We start from the raw sequence: 1,523 nt of genomic DNA, 5'->3' as shown, positions 1-1,523 counted from the left end.
GACTGCCTGCGGGCATCCTGCGAATGCCGCCCGGCAACGAGACGCTGGAGGCAGCCCCCACGCCACGGGGCATGGCCACCACCAGCCTGGCTGTGGAGGATAGTGTGGAGGTACCACTCACTGCTGCCTGGAGTCAGATATATGGTGTGTATTGGTGCAGGACCCCCAGCCTGGGCACAGTAGCCCTGAGTATGGGGCACGGGTGGTTGGGATCAGCTGTGGGGAGCCCCAGCCCGTGTGCACATCAGGGCTGGGCTGGAAGGACACATGGGGTCCTGGGCTTCATGTTGTGGATGGTGGCAGAGCCCTGGGGGTGCAAAATTGCTTGACCAGGTGCCCACCCACCCCACCACCCCGTGGGCACCCAGCCAGTGCCATGGTGGCCAATCAGGAGGGGTCTGCAGGTCACTGCAGGGGATGGGCAGGCTCGGCAGGCCCCAGGAGGGCAGAGGGTGTGGGATGGGGTCTGACAGTGCCACCCCCTCTGCATGCAGGGGACAACGCAACAACAGGTGGCCCGGGCACTGCGGATCTGGCAGAGGACCTACTGCTGCGTGCCGAGCGCTCACCGCCGGGCACCGGTAAAGCCAAGAAGGGGGCACGGAAACCATCACGGGGGACCCGCGGGCGCAACTGCCACATCCGCAACCTGATGGTGAAGGTGCGTGACCTGGGCCTGGGCTTCAACTCAGATGAGATTGTGCTCTTCAAGTACTGCAGCGGGTCCTGCCACCGGTCACGCAGCAATTATGACCTGACGCTGGGCAGCCTGCTGCGACAGCAGCTCATCACCCCAGGACCCCAGGAGCGAGTCCTCAGCCACCCTTGCTGCCGGCCCACCCGCTACGAGGCCGTCTCCTTCATGGATGTGCAGAACACGTGGCAGACAGTGGAGAAGCTCTCAGCAGCCGAGTGCAGCTGCATTGGCTGAGGAGGGGGCTGCCAGCTCGGCCCCAGCTTGATGCACACTGGAGATCCCAGCTCATGGTGCACAGCAGAGCCGATGCTCGAAGGATGAATCTGGTGGAGGCGGGTGTCCCTGGTTTTACGTGGCCATGAGGGACCAAGGCAAGATGGAGCCGTGATGGGGGGTGGGTGGCTGAGACCCCTCCTGCTCAGTGCCAAGCAGCTGGTGCCACCAGCAACGTGGGGTCCTACCTGGGTGCAATCCCAGCTCAGCCTTGCGAGAGGAGCTGAAAGGGTTAGAGCATCCGTGCTGCTCGCATGGCTCTGCCAGCCTAGTGCCCACCAGCAGCACCCGGCTCACCTGCACCCTGCCTGGACTGGTTGGTGCTCCTGCACCCCTGCTTTAGGGATCTGGGGCCAAGCATTGCCCAAGTTTCAGAGGGGGGCACAAAGGGCACAAAACCTCCCTGTCTCCACAGGAACCCTGGGGCTGGTGGTGGCTGGAGCTGCCCTGCAGGGAGGGGGTGTCTCTGAGGACAGGGGTGCAGCAAGGCCAGACCGTTCCAGCATGGCATGGGGGACCTGCACCAGGGCTGGCAGTAGCCCCTGGTGTTCCA

General features: G+C 64.3%; 1 protein-coding gene across 1 annotated transcript in view; it reads left to right on the top strand.

Annotated features, from left to right (window-relative positions):
- The window catches only part of ARTN (artemin), a 2,380-nt gene extending 1,449 nt beyond the window's left edge, over positions 1 to 931 (top strand). Inside the window, exons 3-4 of the mRNA XM_010006568.1 lie at positions 51 to 144; positions 495 to 931. Coding sequence (XP_010004870.1) covers positions 51 to 144; positions 495 to 931 — 531 coding nt within the window. The remainder of the gene's footprint in view (positions 1 to 50; positions 145 to 494) is intronic.
- Positions 932 to 1,523: the final 592 nt, after the last annotated feature.

This window comes from Chaetura pelagica, unplaced genomic scaffold (assembly GCF_000747805.2).
Source record: "Chaetura pelagica isolate M959 unplaced genomic scaffold, ChaPel_1.0 scaffold69, whole genome shotgun sequence".
Classification (NCBI taxonomy): Eukaryota; Metazoa; Chordata; class Aves; order Apodiformes; family Apodidae; genus Chaetura; species Chaetura pelagica.
The sequence above is the reverse complement of the archived record's forward strand: the minus strand, read 5'-3'. Positions and strand labels throughout refer to the sequence as shown.